This window comes from Colias croceus, chromosome 28, assembly GCF_905220415.1.
Source record: "Colias croceus chromosome 28, ilColCroc2.1".
Classification (NCBI taxonomy): domain Eukaryota; kingdom Metazoa; phylum Arthropoda; class Insecta; order Lepidoptera; family Pieridae; genus Colias; species Colias croceus.
This window is the reverse complement of record NC_059564.1, coordinates 3,422,110-3,445,873: the sequence shown is the minus strand read 5'-3', so window position 1 is coordinate 3,445,873 and position 23,764 is coordinate 3,422,110. Positions and strand designations below refer to the sequence as shown.

Below are 23,764 nucleotides of genomic sequence, written 5' to 3'. Positions count from 1 at the left end.
ATCTATTAAAAAAAACCGCATCAAAATCCGTTGCGTAGTTTTAAAGATTTAAGCATACAAAGGGACATAAGGACAGAAAAAGCGACTTTGTTTTATACTATACAGTGATTCCCTACTAAACCTGATTCGACACTAATTACGACATAATACTGTAGCGTATTATAAAAGCATCGATCAAACCGTCCTGTAATAGGGCTTTTATTCAATGCCAACGTGGATTCAATGCCTCCAACCTCCCGTGGCGAGAGGATCGAGGGGGAGTTAGTAGGGGGAGGGGGAAGGTTCGAACAAATTGTACGCTAATCTTTTGAGTTTATTGAGCGATGTAGTAAATGTACAGATATTAGATACGTTTATACAATGTTGATCCTGCTTACGTGAACTTTAATGAATACGGTTACGGATATTAGGTATGTGGAGGAATAGTTTAGGTTAATCTTTCAAACTACCGATTTGATATTGAATATTTTAGAATGTCATTGAGTTATTTAGTTAATATAGTGCAGTTAATTTTCAAAATAACGTTTCTATGTAAATTATAATAGCAAAGAACAATTCTCTTATTTTATCATGATTATCAATTTCCAAAATAATATTTAAAGCCACATCCAACATAACACAAAACATCATCAACAAATTCTACATTCATTCATATAAACAATAAAAAGTCTTAGTATTAACCAAACTCCTTTAAAACCAACTCCGCTCTTTTATGCACCATTTATCTTATAGTTCAGGATACATCGCCCATTTTTGCAAGTGACTACTATCAAGCTAATTTCCCGTTTGTAGCTTTATTTTGATGAGACGCCCAATAATTTCGTGTATGAAAGTCTCGATTGTGGTAGCTAACAGAGATAACAAGGATAAAAATTTTTGATTTGATGGTTCTCAAATATTTATTACTAACTGAATGAATTTTTTTTGTTCAATCTCAAGATAATTACCTAAATTATTCGAAAAAATATTTGTCCTACAAAATCAATGGTTTGTTCAAAGAGTCCCCCTTTCCAAAGTGTTTTTGTTCAATCTCAAGATAATTACCTAAATTATTCGAAAAAATATTTGTCCTACAAAATCTATGGTTTGTTCAAAGAGTCCCCCTTTCCAAAGTGTATCGATAACGAGGTCATCATAAATAAAATAAAAAATAAATAAACAACAACAGACATATTGTCCTACAAATTGCGTAATAAATATTTGAGAACCATCAAATCAAAAAATTTTATCCTTGTTATCTCTGTTAGCTACCACAATCGAGAGTTTCGTACACGAAATTATTCGGTGTCTCATCAAAATAAAGCTACAAACGGAAAATCAGCTTGATAGTAGTCACTTGCAAAAATGGGCGATGTATCCTGAACTATTACGCGCACAGCTATTATAGGTAGGTATAGCGAGCAGTCAGCGGCCGATATTGATAAAGTGCGAACACGAGGTAAACTCGACACAAATACTACTAATAGTTTCATAACAATGCGCGCTTGTGGCGCACGTGTTTATCGAACAGCGGCGTGCTCAACCTTTTCAAATTATTTTTGTCGTGGTCGAACGAACATTTGATGAAAATATTATTGCAGTCAATCAGGATTAATGATACCTAGGTACATGCGTACATGAAGGAATCAATTTCAGTACTTACACTAGTAATCACAACGCAGTTTGCGATGTTTTGAGTTTCAGATAGCTAGCGCCTAGTGTAGTTTTTTTTTGCATTGTATTCTATTTTCGGTATAGGTTAATGCCACATTTTACAAAACATTAAAAGTTCCAAATAAAAAAGGTAATTTACTTCGATCACAGGCACAGGTTATGCATTCAAATTACATTTATTTCCAAGAATGTAGTTACAAATTATAGATGTTAAGATTACAATATTATATGGCTACTACATTCTACCCATTGATTGACACATAAAATTGAAATAACAATAGTAGATAACCACTAGCATCAAATACACACAATACATCTCCAACTATCGATTCCTACATTCTATGACGCAAACAAATCTCCAACTAGACAGGGGATGAAACTTATCACTGAATACATGTATAGCAATATCGTGAAACCCACGCAAGCAGAACCGCAGGCGGAAAGTATTACCTGCCCACACATACCTTAGTTCAAAGCATATTACGACACGAGGCATTGCGATACGAGAAGCGAGAACTCACATAGTAGTTTTAAACGATCTGAATAATGTGTTCAAACAAAAATGTGAAGCCCAAAAACGGATTGAAATTTTAATTAACGTATGAATGAAATCGCTGAGGCCACTTGCCGTGTGTACTTTTGAAGGAGTCTTTGTTACTTTTGAGCTATCTTTTCACTTATTTATATTGTACTTTTATTACTTTTTACGTTCTCTCTGCTAATGAAAGTAGCCAACAATTTTGTTTCAAAAATTTAATTAAACGAGAATACATAATAGCAACTGCTACTAGTGAAACTTTTAAACATCAACAGTTATTCATAAATACGAAAACATCGCGCTTTTAAAAGTTAACACAAAGAATTTAATATTAGTCCGTAACTCCGTAGTAGAGTTGAACCGAAGGTTGTGCATGCCTTAAAACATCTTAAATTCATCAGACACTTAAATAAGTTAATCGAACATGAGAATAGCAATAATACTTTTAGTTTTGAGGAGTTAATAATAATAATGGAGGTACACAATTATCTCTCGGTCATATTATACATGCGAAGTGTTATCATTTTGTTAGTATCGTTTTATAACGCTTTTTATAAGTAAAAAAATTCACTCAATAGCTTTTGAAAAGTTCAACGACCCTTCCAGATTGAAATGCATTTATTCGCAAATGTAAGTAGTAACTAGTAGGTACAATGTACATAGTACATACATTACTTTAGATTGGAATGGTTATAGTAGATAAAAAATACCTACAAACATCCAACAATATTATAAATCTATACTTAACATTATAAAGCTCAGTAACTACTGGTCCGATTTGAAAAATTCTTTCGGTGCTAGATAGCCCATTTATCGAGGAAGGCTATAGGCTATATATCATCATGCTAAGACTAACAGGAGCGGAGCACTGTGGGTAAAACCGCGGGGCACAGCTATTTATTAATACATTGCAACTTTATTGATTCCTCATAATTAATCTTTCCACCAATACACAATATACCTAAGACACAATAACATAATAAATAATACCACAGACTAATAATAATATACTAGATAATACGAATAAAAATGTATTCCGCCGTAGAAATCCCTGAAAAAGTAAAAACATTGAAAGAAGCCAAAGCAAGCGAGATTCAACTTTGGTAATTTAGCGTTTATGAATTTAAATTTGTTTTGTTTGTTGGCTCTTTTGTATGGGCTCATTGTTAAAGAGATAGTATTCTTTAAATAGATCGAATGTATAATGTTAGTAATTAACTTAATAAACTACATTAAGACTCAAGCCAACTATTTTATAAATAACTAGCTTCCGCCCACGACTTTGTATGCACGTTTTTCCCCGTTCCCGCAAGAATTTCGGGAAATCCTTTCTTAGCGGATGCCTACGTCCTAACATCTACCTGCATGCCAAATTTCAGCCCGATACGTCCAGTGGTTTGGGCTGTGCGTTGATAGATCACTATATCAGTCACCTTTGAGTTTTATATATATAGATATTACTTCTTCAGACGAACATAGAAGCTCTCAAACTCAAACATTCATTTATTCAATTAGGCTACTATTTAGTAGCACTTTCGAATCGTCATTACATAAGTATTTTAACATTTACCACCTCTATAACATATTAAGGGCTGATTTTTCAATCCTTAGTTAAAACTTATTCATCTAATAATGTATTATACTACCATTTCAAAAATGTATTCTAATTATCCGTATTTGACAGTTTACAGGTGACATTTTAAAATGTTCGTGTAATACTTTATTGGACGGATAAATTTTAAACAAGGATTGAAAAATCGGCCCTTAGACTATTAAAAGATTCAAACAATTTAATCCTACACTTGATATTATATCCCATAGATCTCTCATTTATGCATCGGTCGTCAAACGTGACCAATCCACCTCCTAGACCGTTGTGAACCACGACCGGTCCAGCAGGATTCGTATAAAAACATTTTACCGGCGTCTTGCGGTTCCCGGTTCGCACGGTGCTATTGTTTCTATTCAATATTAAATATTACGGGCAATCTTCACAATGGGCAGCATTGGGCGAGTAGATGCAATCACGATAGTGTAGAGCCTAAAATATGTCTATGATCGCGCATCATTGTAGATGTTTATTCATAATCGCCGTAACGGCAGCAGCTAGTAATCTATTGGCCTGGCTTGGGGATTTTAATTTTATTAGTGACTAGCTGTTCCTCCAACTAGCCTACGGACAGTATGCGGATAAAAAAAAAAACTTTTAACGGATAGCACGATTTACAATTCATTATTTAATATTTTATTAATGTGTGCCGTTAATAAAATATTAAAGACCGTTCGTTATAGTGCTCCAAACCGCGCCGGGATAAATAAAATAATGAATAAAACGTAAAAAATTATGTTGTTGTGGATTCAAGAGGGTCAACATTTAACCGTATGATCATCAGGTAGTGAGAATATATCTCAAACGTGCTGTTAAATCTATACTAATATTATAAAGCTCAAGAGTTTGTTTGTTTGAACGCGCGAATCTCAGGAACTACTGGTCCGATTTGAAAAATTCTTTCGGTGTTGGATAGCCCATTTATCGAGGAAGGCTATATATTATCATCACGGTAAGACCAACAGGAGCAGAGAAATGCGAGTGAAACCGCGGGAAACAGCTAATTTACTATAACAACGAAATAAACGCACCATGTCACTATCACACTCAACTAAAACAACTGAATCATCTCCATCGAATCTCAAGTGAAACCCATTCATTATATTGCAGATGCATTTCACATCTGTTTCACTGATAGCTTTAACTTAAGTGGCAACACGGTAATGAGCCTTCTGTTACGTGCCAAGAGATTTAATTTCATTTTGCTCAGGTTCACCTAATTCTATAGTCTATCATTTGTTGAAAATAATTATAGCTTTCCGCGCGCGTCGTTACAACGCTCTCGAGAAACACGCTAAACCCATTTATGAAAGCAGAATGAAAATCAGTGCAGCATTTTTTGAGTTTATCGCGAACAGACAGAAAGACATATGCGAAGGAGGACTGTTTTATAATAATAAATTAGTGATTGAATTTATTAAGAAATAATCGTGATTATATGAATAACGAAAATATAATTTCTAGATATATATTTTACGGCGATTTATTACCAGCAATGGAAGAAAATTGATCAAATAGCATATACTTAACATTCTTCTTGCTTTTCTGAACATTACACACAAAAATCCCTGAAACAAAACAAAACTTAGTTTCCGTAATAATTTTCCAGCCTCGGCCTTAATTAGATCCCATATACCATTTAGCCGAACGTCTATAATATGTATCATTCTATATTCCCTTTGGGTGGAACCGTCCAACTAGAGCGCAATCAACATTTTGCCCTGGTTTTCTTTCTCTTTATTTTCTCTCTAGTTCATTAATTTTATAATTGCTGTTTTGAAATTAATTTGCTCGCTTCTTTTATTTGTCTAGTTCGTTTTGTTTTATTCCATTTAATTTGTGTAATATCCTTTTGTCCCCATAACCTAACTGTTTATTTTGTTTTTAATAGGCCCTAAAAATAAATAAAATTACATTTTGTGATCATCGTACCGCTTTCTGAAGTATTTTCCAGTAAGTAAGTTTGGGGTGTCATGGCCATATAACACCTTTTGGCCAAAGCCAACCTCACCTGCTCGTGGTGCACCCTGCTGGTCTACAAACGAGGCTCTGGCGATTAGTTTAGAGTGGTAGAACTACAGCTGCATACAGTCTCTGTATGTAGCACGAACGGGCTGTAGTTCGTCCGGGGCAGGACCACTACCTCACAGGAAACCGGCGTGAAGCATAAATTTGCGTTTCGCATTAGGTAAGTGAGGCATCCGGAAGCCCATCCCCCCCCCTCCCTTTAAGCATCATGGCAGCGGTTTTAAACAGAAATTTACCCCAGGAGGGTACCAGCTCTTTTGATGCTGGAGAATCCCTCCCTGAGCAATCTTGTTCAGGCCGCCCTACGTATTCTGGGGAGGGCAAAATACCGCTCATTACTTCCCTACCAGGCAAAAAGAGCAGAAAGACCTGCGCACCCCTTTCCACGCTCCGCGTTAACTTCTGCAATATCAGGGGTATTCACTCTAATATCAACGCCGTGCATTACCACCTCGAAACGGCGAAGCCGGCCTTACTGTTTCTAACCGAAACTCAGATATCTTCACCGTCTGATGCATCATACCTTAGTTACCCTGGCTTCAGCCTGGAGCACAATTTTTTACCCCGCGCTGGTGTATGCGCATATATCCGGGAAGATATCTGCTTTCGTCGCCTTGGTCATCTTGAAGGTAGGGACCTTTCCATCCTTTGGCTACGTGTAGAATGCGACGACCACCCGCGCATCTATGCGTGCCTTTATAGGTCCCATAGCGGAAATGACGAATCGGACCGACTCTTTGAGCACATTCAGTCATCGGTTGACACCGTGCTTAATCAGACTCCTGCTGCAGAAATCGTTGTCCTTGGTGACTTCAATGCTCATCATCCGAATTTCTCAAGTCACGAACAACCGACCATGCGGGTAGATCTGTACACGACTTCGCTCTTGCCTATAGCCTCACGCAATTGGTATCATCGCCCACGCGAATTCCAGACATTGAGGATCATACGCCTTCTTTGTTGGACCTTCTGCTGACTTCCCACCCGGAAGGCTACCAGGTAAATGTCGATGCCCCTATGGGCTCTTCCGACCACTGCCTAGTCCGGAGTTCAGTGCCAATCTTGCGCTTACCTCGGCCTCCACGTGCAGGCCACCGCCGCGTTTGGCACTATAAGTCGGCAGATTGGGATGGGATGCGTACTTTCTTCTCATCGTATCCCTGGAGCCGAGTTTGTTTCTCCGCGAATGATCCTAGTGCGTGTGCTGACTCTGTCGCCGATGTGGTGCTTCAGGGAATGGAGCTCTTTGTTCCAAACTCTGTTGTTCCCGTGGGTGGCAAGTCCCAGCCTTGGTTTGGTCGCTCTTGCAAATCGGCATCGCGCCGTAAACAAGATTGCTTCCAGGCCTGGGCCAATGCACTCGCATCTAGTGATCCAAACGCCCGTACATTGAAAAGAGAATTGAACTCGGCCTCTAGGTCCTTCAAGAAGGCTATTGCAAGAGCGAAAGCAGAGCACATTGCTAAGCTTGGCGAAAAACTTGCCCTACTTCCTTCTGGAACTCGAGCCTTTTGGGCCCTCGCTAAAGCTGTGCAAGGGAATTTTTGTCAGCCGTCCCTACCATCTCTGCGCATGGAGAATGACTCGTTGGCCCACACAGCAAAAGAGAAAGCCGACCTTCTTGGCTCTCTTTTTGCTGCTAATTCGACGTTGGACGACACAGGGTTCTTGCCACCTACCATCCCACGATGTGAAGCATCCATGCCTGACATTCGTTTTAGTCAGCGAGCAGTGCGTAAAGCACTCCTTTCCCTGGACGTCCATAAGTCAAGTGGCCCTGACGGTATTCCTCCTATTGTGCTTAAGATGTGCGCACCTGAGTTGGCTCCGGTTCTGACGCGACTTTACGACCGGTACTCCTACTCTACAGGCGTTGTCCCGAACTCATGGAAGACGGCTTTAGTGCATCCGATCCCGAAAAAGGGCGATCGCTCGGACCCGTCCAATTATCGACCCATAGCTATCACTTCTTTGCTCTCCAAGATAATGGAAACCATTATCAATCGCCAGTTGCTGAAATATCTGGAGGAGCACCAGCTGATCTGTGACCGTCAGTATGGATTCCGTCACGGACGATCGGCTGGTGATCTTCTAGTATATTTAACACATCGTTGGGCGGAGGCGATAGAGAGCAAGGGTGAAGCATTGGCGGTCAGTTTGGACATAGCGAAAGCCTTTGATCGGGTCTGGCACAAAGCGCTTCTTTCGAAGCTTTCTTCCTATGGGCTTCCCGAGAACTTTTGCCGATGGGTCGCCAGTTTTCTCACTGAGCGTAGTATGAAAGTCGTGGTCGACGGTTCATGCTCCGAACCCAAGCTCGTGAACGCTGGTGTACCTCAAGGCTGCGTTCTGTCTCCCACACTGTTTCTTCTGCATATCAATGATTTGCTGCGCGTTAGCAGCATTCATTGCTATGCAGATGACAGTACGTGTGATGCAGTTTATGCCGGCCGAAGCAATATTTCTCGGGATCGCGTCATTGAGTGCCGGAACGATCTTGTGTCCGAAATCGAAACTTCCTTAGATGAAGTCTCGAATTGGGGTCGAATTAACCTGGTCCAATTTAACCCCAATAAGACACAAGTCTGCGCATTTACCGCTAAGAAGAATCCCTTTATCGCGACTCCCATTTTTCAAAGTACTCCCCTAAAAGCCACAGCCAGTATCGGAATTCTTGGTCTCGAAATCACGAGTGATGTGCAGTTCTCTTGTCATCTGGAAGGAAAAGCTAAGTTAGCTTCCCAGAAATTAGGTGTACTCTGTAGAGCGGGGCAGTATTTCACTCCGAGCCATCGCCTTAACCTTTATAAGGCGCAAGTCAGGCCGCATATGGAATACTGCTCCCATCTCTGGGCCGGTGCACCTCAACAGTATCTCCTTCCATTTGACCGAATCCAACGGAGAGCTGTACGCCTCGTTGGCGAGCCAAGTCTAACCGATCAGCTTGATTCTTTAGCACTGCGTAGAGAAGTCGCCTCCTTGTGCGTCTTCTACCGCATTTATCATGGGGAGTGCTCTGAAGAACTGTTTGGAACACTGCCTGCGGCTGAATTCCACCACCGTACAGCACGTCACAAGCTCAAATTCCATCCATACCATCTGGACAGCTGGCGATCAACAACAGTTCGCTTTAAAAGAAGCTTTTTGCCTCGTGCTACGGAAATTTGGAATCTGCTCCCGCCGGCAGTGTTTCCAATGAGTTACGATTTGGGGACCTTTAAGAAAAGAGCGTACACCCACCTTAAAGGCCGGCAACACACTCGCCATACCCCTGGTATTGTGGGTGCAAGTGGGCGACGATGTTCACTTAACATCAGGTGACCCGTCTGCTCGTTTGCCTGCTATTAACATAAAAAAAAAAAAAAAAAAAAAAAAAGAAGGGGTTTGTCGGAAAATAGGAAATGAATATAAAGTAGTACTAGACATAATACAGGGTTAGCTTTCAATGACCGGCCAAATTTTCAGAAATGGTTCAGAATCGATAACATTTTCGATCTAATGAAAAAAAAAAAGTTTTTTTTTTAAATTATTATTTGATCTTAATTTTAAAATTTTGGCTGGTCATTGAAAACTATAGTACCAACGAATTCTTGAGCTATTTAACCCTAAAATAATCTATATAATCAAACAATTACTGTACGCATAATTTCCCCTACCAACCTGCCGTTTCGTCTGCGGTTAAAGGGAATTCTAGTTCCGCGAAATTTCATTTAATATAAGCGTTGGAGGTTTATAAAATTTCATCTAGATTCTAGACGCTTCCACTCTGGGTGGAATTGAAAGTTTGGTTTATAAAATAACTAGAGCGAGCCTCGTGTTAGCCCTTGGATTTTTTGAGTACATATAGGTATATATTTAGTTTACATAACCTACGATTTATCTATAATACTAAATAATATAAAGCTGAAGAGTTTGTTTGAACGCTCTTATATCAGGAAATATTAGATCGATTTCAAAAATTATTTCTACTTTGGATATATTATGTTGTGTACGTGAGCTCTATAGACTAAAGTAATGTACCACTAGTAGCTAGTTTTAAATACGTATAATACAGTTCGTAAACCCGTCGTCTTTAACATCTCTTGTATATATAGGCTAAGCTTTCAGTACTACTTTCAGTAGGCTTTCCGCCCGCGGCTTCGCCTGCGTTTTGAAAGAAAAACCCGCATAGTTCCCGTTCCCGTGGGATTTCCGGGACTATGTGTTTATCCAAGTTACCCTCTATATGTGTGCTAAATTTTATTGCTCAGTAGTAGTAGCTAGTTCAGTAGTATTCGCGTGAAAGAGTAACAAACACACACACACACATCCTCACAAACTTTCCCATTTATAATATTAATATTAGTAGGACGATTCAATAAGCATACAAGAACTCTATGAATAAACTATTCAGAGTCATCCTGCAGAGTCTATTTCATATCCAACTTTACTCCAGAATAATTGAATACATCATAAATTATGGAACGGAGAAGCCTCAACTATTTCTATAGAAAAACTTAACTTGCCAACGTTTTTCTTTAGGCAAAGTTATTCATCTTTATCAGCACCTTTCAGTTATTTACGCTCAGGAAGGGACCAAATTCAGGTCGTTCTCACATATATATATATTTAGTCCTAGTTTACTGCTAATTTACTGCATTATAATATAGACGTGATAAAAAGATCTACCTCCATCTTGCATACATATTAAACATAAACACTAGCTGTGCCTGTTTCACCCGCGTGGCTCCCCTTCTGTTGGTCTTAGCGTGGTGATATATAGCCTATAGCCTTCCTCGATGAATGGGCTATCTTATACCGAAATAATTTTTGAAAACAAACAAACTCTTCAGCTTTATAATATTAAATATAGATTCCAATTCGTCCAGTCTTAAAGTCTCTTAAAACTGTGAATGGGTATATATATCTGTAGCTAATATTAATAACTTCACAAAAAAATACCAAAGGTTATACATTTAAATGGTCTCCAGTCTCCACGCTTATTTCTATATTTGGAAACATTCCAGGACCGTTATGGATAGAGTATTTCCCAGACGGTAGGTACTAAAGCTTTCTGTAGATACTCGAGAAGAAAAAACACCAAGTTGAAGCTACAGCTTTCTATACTTTACACAAAAATACTAACTACTCGACTGCACTTCACTCGAGGTTAGATAAGGCAGAAAAAATTAAGATATTTGGTCATTTTAACTGTCTCGCTTTAACTGAGACCAGTCAGTATTGCAGCCACAAAATGTATGTTGTTGAAAGGAATAAAAATTACTAAAAATATTTACCGATACGGAAGACACGGTTTAGATTTCTGAGACACACACTATAGCGAGATTAACATATGAATAAACTAGCTTCGCCCGATTTGTCTAAAACCCAATAAATGATATACTAAAACATTTCTCGATCATTCCTCTATCTATTAAAAAAACCGCATCAAAATCGGTTGCGTAGTTTCTAGATTAAAACAGACAGAGGAAGCGACTTTGTTTCATACTATGTAGTGATAGTGAAGCCAAAACATCAATCAAATCAAGAATGACACACGTGTTGAAGAACTCGAGAGGCTCGTCGCATAATCTGATAACAGTTAAGTGTATTGGGATGACAAGGGGGCTTTATGGCACATTACCATTAGATTAAAAATGAATACGAATCGTGTGTCCACTTTGACTGCTTTTCTTGGAAATATTTTCGTTCGATTCTAAAGAACAGTCCAAAGTTTGGCGCAAACAAAAAGGCCAACGTGAATTAAATATGATTTGCACATACATAATAGCAGGAATGAAATAGCTTTATCAGCCATTTCATTCAGAGCCTAGGCTGTTTATTAAACTGCGCCGTTTGATATCAAGCAGTATAACATTGGTTGCGAATTATACACATCACTTCATATTGCTTTATCATATCACCAAAAATCCCAAGTCTTCTATTAACACCAACTGTTTTAAATCAGAATAATATGCCGAGCCTTATCTTATTATTCCAGTTGTAATTCTGCTACTGTTACAGTACTACTGTAATACATTCTCTAAAGGTCTCTAAATATCTATACTTATATTATAAAGCTGAAGTTTGTTTGTTTGTTTGAACGCGCTAATCTCAGGAACTGGTCCGATTTGAAAAATTGTTTCGGTGTTAGCTCATTTATCGAGAAAGGCTATAGGCTATATATATATCATCAGGCAGAAGTAGGCAAAACCGCGGGGCACAGCTAGTATTATATAAAACCGTCATTATCTCTCACCGATCCCCACAAGGGGTCTCCGGACTCCGCGATTAAGTGTCAAAACAATTGTACTCTGAGTCACGGGCGGACGCGTGCACTCATACCTACCGTGTAGTATAATTTGATAATATAATCAATTTATGTACATACAATATGACCTGAATGATCTTTGTAAATTGAGATATGTCTGAAATTTCAATTATTGGGATGAGTATGCGTCGGTGTATATCGATTGGCCGTAATTGTCATACTTATGTTAAGTCGAAATATTAGAGCGTAGGCTTATTGCGTTTACATTATCAATGCTTTCTTGATTCAGAACTGAATCCATAAGCTTTATGAATTCGAAATATATAAGGTTCTCCCATTGTCAAAACTTTCACGTGACACGTGATCAGTAAAGAAAAGTGCATATGGTTAAAATTACAGTAATTCTTACAATCAGACACAAGGATCATGTAATTCCACTGCTGCTGTACTAATTATAACCAATAACTGCGATAGTGTGCATGTCTGTATGTTTGTCTTTCTTTCAACTCGCATCAGAAAAATTTTATACCATGATTTTAATGTCTGGAAATAGTTAGAGGGCTAAAGATCGATATAGGCTTATATTATTATTTACGGTAAGACTTAAGACACCTCATTCCTATTAGAATTTCCTTTACCCACGCGAACGAAGCCGCGGTTAAAAGCTAGTTATACAAACGAGCCAGCCTTATTTGCATCACAGCCAAGTTTACATAATATTCCCAACCTTCGAGTTTGAACTCGCTTAATGCCATTGAAACATATATATAGAATTTGTGACTTCTTATGAAATCGTCCACGTGTCGTCGTCGCAGAGATTCCGCAGTCGTCACGGATCCGTCGCGTCTCTCGACGCATGTAAATATAGCATACATATAAATGTATCACTTCATGTTAGGCGAAGATTTGCTATATCTCATATGCGCCTTGTATAATTGATTATTAAGATCATTGTTTCTCAAGTATTTGCGTCGCAACTTTAGGCACTAATAAAACGTAACCTTTCTGTAATAATATACCAATATTTTGGTTGTGAAAGTAATTTTTCTTGTTTGTCGTTTTATAGCATTTAACAGCCCCCACCTCCAAGTAAACGGGAAACCTCAAATAGTAAATGTGACATAAACTTATTCAATTAAAAAATTCAAACCTACATCAGCTCCTACACTACATCACAAATAAGTCTTCAAGCAGATGGTAGGTACCTACAACATGTGCGTTTGCACCCCGTGTTGTAATTACACTTTACATTGCACATGCGCTTCCTGCATGTTGTTTAGTTTGCGCACGCGGCTTCACTTGCTTAGTAGGTACCCGGAAGAAAAGCCATGTGCTTGGCAGACTGTTACTTTTTTGGTCTAAATTCCACGTACATCTATTTTGTTTTTGACGTATAGAAGAAAAAAAACGTTCATTCATATTACATTCTCAGTTCTCACGAACACATAGGTAAATTTAATTAGAAGGAAGGGCTTTTAAATAAATTATTCCCTGTGTATAATTTGTCTTCATCCATCATCTCATAAAATGCATACGAAGTAACAATACAATATACGCTTTATATTTAATCGAATACGTACTTTATGTACATATGTACTTAAAAATAAATAAACATTACTTAAAATGAACAAAATATATATTTTTTGTTTTAATTTTTAATACATTTGAAAACTGCCACCTAATTTCGTCACCGGCCCTTTAATAATGTACTCATAAAATATTAAATACATCGCAAATGAACTCAATTAAGAATTTAATTTACTTCGTAAAATATTAACATGCGTTACAAGAAATTATATTTATTTTTAATACATTTCGCAAGTACTTTTACATCGTTCGTCGAGTTCATAAAACGTGTTTTCAGTGAAAACAGTTATTCCGTTAATAAGTGCAAAGTGGATGTGATAATTATTTTCCAAGTTAAATTCTACTTTAGTAGGTAATGAAAACGTGAAATGCGGTAATAAAGTATGTTTGTAAGACTTTCACGCGAAAATCACTGAACATATTTTGATGATACTCGTCAGTGATGTAGCTTATGTACCAGAATAGCTCATAGTAACAAATAGGCAGTTACGTAATTTATGTGCCGGAAATTTGCCCGTGACTTCGTAAGCGGGTGAAACCGCGCGACACAGCTAGCAATAAACACTTGTGGGAATGGTAGAAGAATGTATGTTTGTTAGTTGTAATTTTTTCACACAAAAACTACAATATACGTGTCTATCTATAACAATAACACGTTTATTATATTCTATAATAAATTAAATTTGAAAATGAATTTGAATTCGCTGAAATACGCCGAAGGTTGTTGAAAATATCGGAACATAATCAAGCCAAGCGAAGCGTTACTAACGAATAACGAGCGCGAGCGCCGGTAAAACCATTAACCAATATAGTTTTAATAAAATTATGAAGTGGGAAAAAATCCTAGAATTATCTTTTTTACAGTTTACCTACTTGCTGACCCGACGAGCGTTGTTGTGCCTTGCTCTTATCTAATAGGGGTATGAAAAAGATATAGTTCGATTTACAGGCCTACCCAATATACACAAAACATTTCATGGGAATCGGTCGAGCCATTTTTATCCGGTATTGTACCGGACACCGGTTTTTTCGAATTATCATACACATAATATTGATGCTAATCAAAAAAAAATTATAAAGCTGAAGAGTTTGTTTGTTTGTTTGTTTGAACGCGCTAATCTCAGGAACAACTGGTCCGATTTGAAAAATTCTTTCGGTGTTAGATAGCCCATTTATCGAGGAAGGCTATAGGCTATATATCATCACGCTAAGATCAACAGGAGTGGAGCCACGGGGGTGAAACCGCGGGGAGCAGCTAGTAATAAATATAATAATAATAAATAATAATAAATAAATATTATAAGACATTATTACACAAATCGACCTAGTCCCACAGTAAGCTCAATTAAGACTTGCGTTGTGGGTACTAGGCGACGATAAATATAATATTTAATAAATACATATATAGATAATAACACCCAGACCCAAGAACAAATAATTGAGTTCATCACACAAATATTTGCCCTGACCGGGGATCGAACCCGGGACCGTCGGCTCAGTAGGCAGTTACTTTACCACTGCGCCAACCGCGTCGTCAAAAAACAAAGTTCTCCGCCGTGTCTGCCTGTTCGAAATTACCTATTAATAATTCTCAAAAACATCAGCACCGATTTTCATACTGTTTTCCAACAATGGATAGAGTGGTTCTTGAGGAAGGTAAGTATCAATAAGTTAAAGTTTAAGACAACGCAGGCGAAGCTACGGGAGGAAAGCATTATAACAATTACAAATACGTAACACATAAGGGTATACTAATCCTGATAAGGCATAAGAATCACCACCAACTTCACTTCCTTATTATTCCATACACGTTAATTCACAAACGCAAACGAAAATCTTCCCTACACCACTTACTTATAAGGTCCCAAATTGCATACATTTATCGTAATAGCTTTTTCAATCACCTGAAAATCGACCCTACGCTACAAATTAATAAGGCCTCAAATCGTATACTTCTATCGTAAGAGCTGTATCAATCAGTTGAAAATCGACTCTATACTGCATAGCAATAAGGCCTAAATTGTATACTTTTTTTACTATACCCATGTTCCAATAATTTGAAAATCGACTCTACCCTACATAGTAATAAAGTCCCAAATTGCACACTTCTACATAAACAGCTGTTTCAATCAGCTGTAGGGTCACAGTGGAGACTGTACGTTGACTCATGCCCACACAATTAGATTGAGTAAGGTTAAATGAAGCGTAATTTCTTGACTCAACAATTACTGTCCTGTGAGATAAGCCAACTTATATGTTAGAGTAATTTTAGTATTTCGAACTTAAAGATGTATTATTAAACTAGCGGCCCGCCCCGGCTTCGCCCGTGGTACATGTTTACGTTTTCTCTCCATAAGAACCATCCTCGTACTTCAAGAAATGTAATGAAAAAAGAATTAACGAAATCGGTTCAGCTGTTCTCGAGTTATGCGCTTACCAACACATTTTGGGATTCATTTTTATATTATAGATTATGTAGTTTTTAAACTGTATATATTTCAATTGCTTATCTATATTTAACAAAAAAAAAACCCCAAAAAGTAAAACTTATGCTTGCTATATTATCAGAGCAAAAACTGTGCACTTATGTAATACACTACATGTAATTTTTATTCATATTCACATAATAAGGTCGAAAACCTTTATCACAAAAAGCGCTGTATTACAAAATAATGAGCGACGGCTGGTGAACGGTAATTTAATTTCGTCGAATTAACGATCGAATAAATAAACTACATTTTTTATTTATTTGGAACTTGAAATACGATGTTGAGAAAATTTTGAAGTATATATGTTTCATTTTGTAAGGTTTTATATTTTAGGTTAATAATTATTATCATTGTAAAGAAAATATCTTTAACTGTAGCTAGCCCAATAATTTTCAATAAAAATCATGATGAAATTAACTATTAAACTATCTCTATAGATAGATATTTGCCTATACACACTGTAATTAAAATCGATGGAATAAGATAAATCTGGATTTCTCCAATGTATCTAATACCAATCAACCACCAATCCGACATATCTTAGTCTGCAGTAAGTTAGTTAGTCATTCTTCCAAAAATATGAATTATTTTGGTGAACTGTACAGTGTACTACACACATCACACATGCAAGCTTACAACGGAAAAAAATCCACGTTCTGCCGCGAAGATAAGACTTGGAGAAAGATAAGCAGCTCTCACGGAATAAGACCGCGAGCGGAAAGCTTCAGGCGTATCCAAAATAATCTTACAAATGTGAAAAATATACTGTTTGTCTCAGGAGATTTAAATATGTACTTTATATTAAAACTTCAATTTAAATGATACAAACAGAATTTAAAGCTAATAAGCAAATTCGTCAAAGCTCTTTTATCGTAGGTATAAATGACCTTAATTATCGATACAATAAAATTACAGGGATTAATTTTAACATTTTTTAATCGTTCGATTCCCGGGTGTAGCAATAAATTTTGCGGAAATATTTGAATGCAGTTTTCTTCCTTATCAAAATGAATGGAATGTTTTCTTTGAATAGAATTTTCTTTTCTCAGTAACAAGAATACTTTTCCTCTAGGTTGCATAACAAAGTCCACCCTGTATATACAGGGTGTACCTACCTATCCACATATTTTGATCTTTAACTAACAACTAGATATCTATAGACTATACTACATGCTATCGTATATACCTATCTATAGATCAATTACTAACAACTGTGTATACTTATTATATTACCATACATCATAATTACAATACAACACAAAAAATCCAAACTCACGTTGCATATGTATGTGTTGTTTCGGCATCTTGTAGTCCGGCGGGTAGCATCGCTCGTAGAACTCTATATCGGACACGGGACATACTTCCGGCGTTGGTATGATCAGTCCCGTGCCAGATATCGCCCGCTGCAGGTGGTGCTCCTGTGGACGGAAATGGTACATGTTGTAGTACAAGTAGGTAGTAATGTACCAGATTTGGCCCATTGCAAGAAGTGCTCTTGTGGACAGAAATGGTACACTTTGTAGGATTTTTTGGACAGTAGCAAACAATTGATTGAAGGAAATCGACGTGGTGACTACAAGTTATATTATAGTAGAACACTTTCAAAACCTATACTAGAATGACGAATATTTATTGTAAATAATTAAATAAGAACATAAATTATACTACGTAAGCAATTGATATTTTCACTACTTGAATTTAAATGAAGATACGGAAAGTAATTAATCTTAAATTTCTTCATACTTTAGATAATGACAGTAAAAACATTTACGATATTAAAAATAAACTTATTATGTTACGTAGTTTTATATAAACACACTTAAATATATATTAGTCATCAAAACCACTAATGTGCCATAATGTTTATCACCATTAATAATACATTTTACTGTTAAATAATGAATTAAAGTTTTCAAAATACCTACTACTTGAATTACTAAACTGTTCTATTTGAAATGTTCAACTTTTACCATAATCTCAAAATTAATTGCTCCATTAAACCATTACGAAAATTATATCTCAATTACAACACTTTTGATTTGATTAACAACCTTATTCTCAACTTAATAAGACACAAAATTGTTTACAACAATTATAATACCACCTACGAATCCTCACCAAACAGAAGTTGCTATTATACAATTAAACAAAATTCAACATAAAACAAATCCCTATCCCTAAAATTATAGCTCAATAAAAACTATGTAAAATTAGAATTGCTATTGGACTTACAACGTTAATACCAACAAAATTCGATTAAAAATTGTTTCCACCATTTACGATATGACTGATCCCCCACAGAGGGAGGCTGTGTAGTTCTTCAATGTTCTAATGTGTACAACATTGGGCAGCGTTGGCCGAGTAGAAGCAATCACGATAATATGATAGTGTAGAGGAGCTAAATGTCGGCCGTCATTGTAGATGTTTATTCATAATGGCGGCAAACGTCGACAAACATTTGTTGGGCCAACACTGCCAATTGTAAAGAGGGCCCAATATATTGCGTTTTAAACTATCAAATTCCAAACTAGATTGCCAGACATCGTACCTATATACAAACATAAAACATGTTTAATGAAAAATCCAGGCATCGACCGCGTTCCCATCCCAGAATTGGATTTTATTTACTTTATCGGAGCTGATATGACTTCTTTTTAAAATTTATACAGAACGTACGTGTACACTGAAATTGTTTCGGCGTTTATGAATATAAATTTTAAAATGAAAGGTTATTTTCTCGTTTGAGATAAAATTTATTTGAGAAAAGATGATTGAACGAACAATATTTTGTTATTGAATATGGCGTACTTTTTCATTTATTTATTTTAACTTTAAGGCATTTTTTATTTATACTTAAGTAGATATTCAAAATAGTTCTACTAAACGTAAACATCATTTACACACTAAGTAGTAAACAGTAAACACCATTTAACTTCCTAATCTGCACTCATACGATTTAAATCCTCCCCATTGACAGAATTTTGAAAACTTTCTAATTACTTTCGTCACGTTCAGACTCATTTAACAATTATAATACTTAAAACTAGCTAAAAGCTATAATATGGTGTCAATTACACAACCATCCAAGAACCTACCTACCTACATTAATGCTGTTCCCACGATACAAAGTACGATAAATATTCCGTAACGTTACGTCACTATCAGCCATAAGCTTAGCAGGGAATTGAAATGACGCAATAGATTTGAATAAAAATATAAACGCTATCGGTCAAGTATATTGATTTAATAAATCTGTAACATTAACAAAGTATCAAGTACTTCCCTAACATGTGCAGATGCAGTCATCAAATTCTAACATTTATTTGTAACTTTCCGCCAGCGGCTTCACCCGCGTTTGTAAAGAAAAACCCGCATGGTTCCCGTTCCTGTGGGATTTCCGGGATAAATCCTTCATATGTGTTAATCCATTTTACCCTCTATATGTGTGCTAAATTTCATTGTAATCTGTTCAGTATTATTTGCGTGAAAGAGTAACAAACATACACATACATACATACATCGTCACAAACTTTCGCATTTATAATATTAGTAGGAAGTAAGTAGGATAAGAAGAGGGACCCAGAAATCGAATAGAACCATAAATTCTCGCGGCCGGAATACTCCTAGTCGTGTACAGTCAACACATAATTTAAACATTTTATACCATAAAATAGTAAAGTATCACTTTATCCAACTGTATCTTAACAAATAAATAAATCGGGTCGCACAGTTCAGTAGCCCTGCGGTCAGTACTGGAAACTAGGTCATAGCCACCTAGGCTTCAATAACGCTCTCTTAATCATTTTCGTTAATATCCAAGAGTGCATTTAATGCACTCTTGGACTAATTTAGTGGTCTTAATTTATCCTAGAAACCAGGTTTTATAAAAATCCATACTTAATATTATAAATGCGAAAGTAACTCTCTCTGTCTGTCTGTCTGTTACTCAATCACGCCTAAACTACTGAACCAATTTTCATGAAATTTGGTATACATATATTTTGATACTCGAGAAAGGACATAGGCTACTTTTTATCCCGGGAAAATGACGCAATCCCGGAAATCCCACGGGAACGGGAACTATGCGGGTTTTTCTTTGACTGCGCGGGCGAAGCCGCGGGCGGAAACCTAGTATATTTCATAAATCAACAAAATATATTTTTTTGTGTATCCTAAATGTGTGTATTCTTTCCCATTCTACTTTCTACTAACTGCTATCATAAACGCAAAGTTTATTAGGATTTAATTTAGTATAGCTAACAGTTATACATACTTATTTAAACGTATGAGCAATGCCGCTTTAATCACATCAATATTTAACCTAATTTCTAATTCATAATCGAATTAACTTTTCATAATCGCATACGAACATGTTCCCAAAATTATTTTGCAACGAAATCGGTAAGAATAATTTCTGGCACAGCAGTAGCATTCACAATAACTGCCAGGTACTACACAAAGCTCCTCATACATAACAAAAATCACTACATAGTATAAAACAAAATCGCTTTCTCTGTCGCTATGTCCCTTTGTATGCTTAAATCTTTAAAACTACGCAACGGATTTTGATGCGGTTTTTTTAATAGATAGAGTGATTCAAGAGGAAGGTTTTAGTATATAATTTATTAGGTTTTAGACAAAGCGGGCGAAGCCGCGGGCGGTAAGCTAGTATTGTATATTCTAATACCACATTTCACTGGAAAGCCAAGTAAAATGTATATTCCTTGCATACCCTCATAACTTGTGACCTGAAAGACACCTCACGCCCACTGCTATATCTGGTTACAGCTATTTAATAACCAACGACCTATAAAAATACTGTGTAGGTTGAATTCCTACCATAATATCCTCTTCTTTTTCTACCCTTATTACTAACATTAAGTATGTTATTAAATATTAAATCAACTATTTTTATTTGATCGTATTGAATTTAGCACACAAACGCGAATTGATTAAAATTGTAACATTAGGTCTTTTGCTTTGATCGACAAGATAGTTAAAAACTCTCGAACTTAATGGAGATAATAGAAGTTAAAACGCATATTACTTTACGTTTTAAAACATGCAATCCATTTTTTTACCATAAAAGCAAGTACACTTTTCCGAATGTTAATTAACGTTTAACTGTAAAACATATGCAACACATTTACACCATGTTAACGAGAAAATAAACGAATGACAATTATTATAAAGGGCTTTACAAAAAAGGGATCAATTTAAACATTATAAATACTCCAAGGATGTTCAATAAATAGAACACAATGGCAAACCTACAGCTACCCACATAGTCCTATAAAACCAACATTTATTCTCACACGGGTCGACGTCACACGTCCCAAAATACCGGGATTAAGTCCCAACCTACGATCCGTATTTTTAATCACCCCTTTTTACCCTACCCTTGTTTTTCCCCGCCGTACACGCTTCGAATCGTTGTAAATTAGTAATTACTACCTTTTACATACGGCTTCACCCGTGTAGCCAGAGGAAATTCCCAAGGGAATGTCTCACCGCGTTAGAAAATAACCTCTAGCTTCCTAACCATCACATTATTTATTTTGGTTTTCTCAACATATTTTTTACCTTCAGCTTTTTTACCTTTCCTGGCCGAGATCATTTCAGAGTGATTAGGCAAACCCTTTGTGCTTTTATTGTGTTACATTTTATTATGTACTTACTTATTTTCATGCACAATAAAGTTTTAAATAAATAAATACATACAAAAATTATAGCGACGTGAAAGAAAAACAAACAAACAAACATTTTCGCATTTACAAGGATTCACATCGCCGTTGTACTTTTGCCTCGTTTACAATTTTAACGAGGCAAAAGCGTGAAGTTGTGCCGTAATGGAAAATACCTCCAACTCTACACGAGTATGTTGGCAATTATGTTACGATATCGTTATAAAAAATCGATATTTTAATGCTGTCACATATGTTGCATTGCATCTATTTTTAGAGGTCGTTTGAGATACGTGCAGTATTATTTATTATTGCCTTTTAGATTTCAATGAGAACCGTGAGCAAAAACAAGACAAGCTTAGGTTTAACTTGTTGATAATACAGTTCCATGTAGAAATGTAAAATTTAAAGAATATGTAAAATCGTTTCATCTGAACAAATTTCGATAAATTGTAAGTAAAATCTAAATAAGTAAATTCTATACAATGCTATATATAAAGCAAAACTCACCTCATAAAAGTACCTTCAAATAACAGAGATATGAAATGTAAACACAAAAGAACGTAAATGGAAAATAACATTAACCCCAAAATAAATGTGAAAATTTAAATGCGATTTTCCAATATTTATTTATTTATTTATTTATTTATACTTATATCCAATATTTATTTATTTATCTAAGATTTAGATCGTGATACATTTTACGTAGAAAACTTAATGTAAATTTAACGAAGCCCTTCTACAGATATCTCATTATCGTTTACGAGGAATTTCAAAGGCTAGACAAAGCAAACTTAGTTAAAATTTCCAGTAATTCTCCGAACAAAATTTAGTAAAATTCTCTTTTAAATCTGCTTAATCATTATAATATGAACTAGATGATAAATGCGTAGACGACAACATTGTCTACACAACTTCGTAATATAATTTGCGAAGTTTAAAATAGACGCGACTGTCTATGGGAGAAGATAAATCTTCTAAAATTAATTAACCTGCAATAAAATTAATTAACCCACAATTCATCTATACTATCTATACTAATATTATAAGCTGAAGAGTTTGTTTGAACACGCTAATCTCAGAAACTACTGGTTCGATTTGAAAAATTCTTTCCATGTTAGATAGCCAATCTATCGAGGAAGGCTATAGGCTATAATCATCACAGACCATCAGGAGATGAGCACTGAGGGTAAAACTGCGAGGTACAGCTAGCTTAGGAATAAATTGAAAAATTTGCATTGCGAGCATACTTCGGCATACCTAAATTATGTTATATTCATGCCAGGATAAAAGCCTCACAAATTTTGATCACAGTGCAAGTGGTACTAGAACATTACGAATTAACATGAATGACGTCACTATAGTAAGTAGTATCGCAGTTAAAGCGTATTACATAACGCAGTATATAATATTTTATTTATATATTTTTAAATGCTTTTCATTCGTGGTCAGTTCAATACACGGCGTAAACTGACTGGGAATAAGAGGTATAAGGAAATAAGGCCCCTTATGTTATAAATTAAATATGTTTATAAATGAAAGAACTAACAAGTAAATAATTTGAATTTCATTTCCCTGCAGCAACATTATTTAAAACTGTACTTTGTTTATTCAAAACTCGGCGCTTTGGGCTGGCTTGTTATTGAAAGATCTTTTCCTATTTATAAGTTCATGATATAATATTTAATGTATAATTTGTAAACTGTTGAATGGATGTAAGATTGTAAATGCATTAATTGCATTAATAAACAGTTCCTAACCATATCTCCACCCCTCTTTAAAACATCTTTACCTATTAAAAATACAAAACACTTCACATCATAAACATTTTCATGCGATACAATTACTAAATGGAACACAAATAATTAATTCAAGCTCGGCGTCGGATTAGCATAATTAATATCGACGTGGCTGTACCAAAAGCGA

The 23,764-nt window shown here is 36.0% G+C and overlaps 1 protein-coding gene across 1 annotated transcript in view; it reads right to left on the bottom strand.

Moving 5' to 3' along the window:
* LOC123704230 overlaps positions 1-23,764 on the bottom strand; it is an 87,026-nt gene that overhangs the window by 21,539 nt on the left and 41,723 nt on the right. The window contains exon 2 of the mRNA XM_045652541.1: positions 17,431-17,572. Within this exon, the coding sequence (XP_045508497.1) occupies positions 17,431-17,572 (142 nt within the window). The remainder of the gene's footprint in view (positions 1-17,430; positions 17,573-23,764) is intronic.